The 3,102-nt window shown below is 37.9% G+C and overlaps 1 protein-coding gene across 1 annotated transcript; it reads right to left on the bottom strand.

Annotated features, from left to right (window-relative positions):
- Positions 1–533: 533 nt before the first annotated feature.
- Positions 534–2,703, bottom strand: LOC142176735 (uncharacterized). The gene is made up of 4 exons (XM_075244967.1): positions 2,129–2,703; positions 1,587–1,743; positions 1,460–1,485; positions 534–1,260 (listed from the first exon to the last, which is right to left on the bottom strand). The coding sequence occupies exons 1-4, from the start codon at positions 2,701–2,703 to the stop codon at positions 534–536; spliced, it is 1,485 nt and encodes a 494-aa protein (XP_075101068.1).
- Between the last annotated feature and the right edge of the window lie 399 nt (positions 2,704–3,102).

Here is a 3,102-nt window from a genome sequence, read left to right as displayed (position 1 = left end):
CATGATATAATGCCCCTAGGCCTGTCCAATTTTCGTGCCATATGTTGCTTGTGCCTCTGTTCATTTCCCATAAGATTTTATGTTCCAATTCTTCCCTTGCCTCCAACATCTTTCTCCAAACATGTGAGCCATGCCTAAACTGGACAGTAGTGGGCAGTTCTTTTTTGCAATATTTATTCCACATGAAATTTGCCCAGAGTGATTTTGTTGTCCTGAACTTCCACCACAGTTTGCCAAACAGTACCTTTGAAACATCATACAGAGATCTGAAGCTAAGTCCACCTTCCTCCTTTGGTAAGCACAAATTCTGTCACTTACTCCAATGCCTGCTCCTTCCTTCATCTTTGTTGCTCCAGAAGAATCTTGCAAATGTTTTATGTAAATGTTCCAGAACGTTGTTTGGTGGATCAAGGACTGATAGTATATGAGTAGGTATACGCTGTAGTACACTTGAGATTAAAGTTGCTTTTCCTCCATATGACAAAAGTTTACCCTTCCATGAATGCAGTTGAGCCTTTACCTTTTTAATTAGTTCACTGTAGTATTCTTTTCTTCTTTTTGTTTTTGTAAAAAATTAGACATCCAAGATATGTGAATGGAAATTCTCCTTTTGAAAATCCTGCAAGGGCTCCAACTCTGTCGAACAGTGCTCCAGCAGTATTGGAATGCATATAGTAAGATGTTTTTGCTTTGTTAATTAGTTGGCCAGAGGTTTGTTCATATTTGTTCAGGACATCCACAATCTTTTGTATAGAATATTGATCAGCAGAAGCAAATATGATAGTGTCATCTGCATAGGCTAAGTGATTTAAGGGCTCAGTCCATTTAGGCATGCCATATCCTATGAAACTCTTGTCTTCAAAAAGCTTATTCAATGATCTAGATAGTACCTCAGCTGAAAAGATGAACAAAGCTGGAGATAGTGGATCACCTTGTTTGACACCTCTTGTTGAGTGGAAAAAGTTTGTAGCTTGACCATTTATAAGAATTGAGTACCAGTTATTGGATATTAAATTCCATACCATGTTGATGAAGCATTCTACAAAGCCCATTTTCCTCAATACATGCATCAAATACCTCAAAGATACCCTATCGTATGCATTTGCGATGTCAAGTTTGAAAACTACATTGGTAGGTTTACCCCTTAGTCTTATGCCAATAACAATTTCTTGAGTTAAGATGATGTTTTCAAATATGCTTCTCCCTTTAACAAAGCCTGACTGATTGGAGGAGATCAAAGAAGGTAGAAACTTCTCAAGCCTGTCATGAAAAACTCTAGAGAAGACCTTGTTTATAAAATTTCTCAAACTTATAGGCCTGAGGTATGAGAAAGTGTAGACATTTTGTTTTTTGGCAACAACACAAGGTTTGTATGGGTTATGGATTTAGGCAATAATCTCCCTCCATAGAACAACTTAACCAATGTGTAAATGTCTTCACTAATTATATCGCAGCATACTTGGAAGAACTAGTCAGTGAAACCATCTGGACCATTTGCACTTTCCCCACTTAAATAAAAAAATTGCTACCTTGACCTCCTCTGATGTAGGAACTTTACATAGCTCTAAATTCTACTCAGAAGATACCATTGTTGGAACATTGTTTAGCATGTCAAAGTTGGAAGGCTCATCCTCTTGTGTGAACTGCCTCTGGTAGTATTCCCCTGCAGCAGAAGCTATAGTTTCCTGTGAGTCAATCCATGTACCAGCATTGTTCTGAATTCTTTTCAACTGGAGCTTTTGCCTTTTACCATTCACATGATTATGGAAGAATTTGGTATTTCTGTCCCCTTTTGCAAGCTAAGTCATGCATGCCTTTTGTTTCCAATATTGTTCCTCGATGCTCAGATATTTTTTCAATTCAGCTTGAGCCTTCTGTAGTACAATTCTATTCTCAACATGTTGGTCTTTCTTCAAATAAAATTTCCTTTACTCTGACCACATTCTCTCTCAAAGTAAGTTGTTTGAAGATATCCCCAAAAGTAAGTTTGCTCCATTTTGAAAGAGCTGTCTTGACTCTCTTCATTTTCTGTTTGAACATCTAGAAGGGATCTCCTGTAAAATATGCTATCAAGTTCTATCTAACCACTATGATAAAAGATTCATGTTTTGTCTAGAAGTTCAAGAACTTGAATGGTTTGGCAATTTGCATAGTCTGATCACCACAACTCATCAAGAGAGGTGCATGGTTGGAGCCTGTTCTAATATGATGCTCCACTTTAGTACTAGAGAATAACGTTTGGAAAGGTAAGTTGATAAAAACTCTTTCCAATCTATTAAATATGCATTCTGCATTTGGCCTCCCATTCCACCAAGTAAATGGGCTTCCTTTGTAACCCATGTCAAACAGTCCACAGGAGTTTACACAGAAAGTAAAATCTTCATATTCTAGAGGGTACACTGGCAAGCCACCAATTTTCTCTTCTTCATTAAGAACTACATTGAAATCCCCTCCAACAACCCAAGGAAGTTCCATGTCTCTGGCAAGGTAGTAAAGATTATCCCACAATTCTAATATGTCCAGAGATGAACACTTTGCGTACGCGAAAGTCATCATGATGTGCTTACCAATATCTTGATGATAAACTTTGATAGTTAGTTCCTGATCAGTGTCACTCACCAAATCCCACTGAACAACAGAGTCAAGAAAAAGCCATATCTTGCCATTAACATTTGAGACTACAGTTTCAATGCCTAGTCTCATTCTGTAGTTCTGAATAAACCTCTATTTTTGGAAATGCTCCATGAGTGCTATAATGAAAAATCCATGTTCCCTGTGCATGTTGATAACTCTCTGAAAGTCATGTTGAGTCTTTACAGACCTTATGTTCCATATGAGTGTCTTAATCATCATCTAGTCGTGGAGGCTGCCCTCTTGGGCAGGATTCTTATAGGTGGTTGTTGTTCTTTGTGTTGAGTTAACTTCTTTCCTTTCTTCCCATGTTTAGCTGTAACCCTAGGTGACAAATCTCCTTCCCTTGCGATAGCCTTGAAGTTCCCAGCAGTAGTTTCATCATCACTGTCATCTTCCAGCTGCTCTTTATTGGCAAAAGCTTCATGAATTTGCAAAGGTAGTTCGTTGTGAGTAATAATGTCATGTATT

Source organism: Nicotiana tabacum, chromosome 22, assembly GCF_000715075.1.
Source record: "Nicotiana tabacum cultivar K326 chromosome 22, ASM71507v2, whole genome shotgun sequence".
Taxonomy (NCBI): domain Eukaryota; kingdom Viridiplantae; phylum Streptophyta; class Magnoliopsida; order Solanales; family Solanaceae; genus Nicotiana; species Nicotiana tabacum.
Note: the sequence above shows the minus strand (reverse complement) of the source record. Positions and strands in the feature narration are given on the sequence as shown.

Coding starts and splice junctions, on each gene's coding strand:
- LOC142176735 (XM_075244967.1), bottom strand. CDS start 2,703: ATGAGACTAGGCATTGAAACTGTAGTCTCAAATGTTAATGGCAAGATA. Junction 1,744..2,128: donor CAAATTGCCAAACCATTCAA/GTTCTTGAACTT, acceptor GAATGGTAAAAG/GCAAAAGCTCCAGTTGAAAA. Junction 1,261..1,459: donor TCACTGACTAGTTCTTCCAA/GTATGCTGCGAT, acceptor TTTTCATGACAG/GCTTGAGAAGTTTCTACCTT.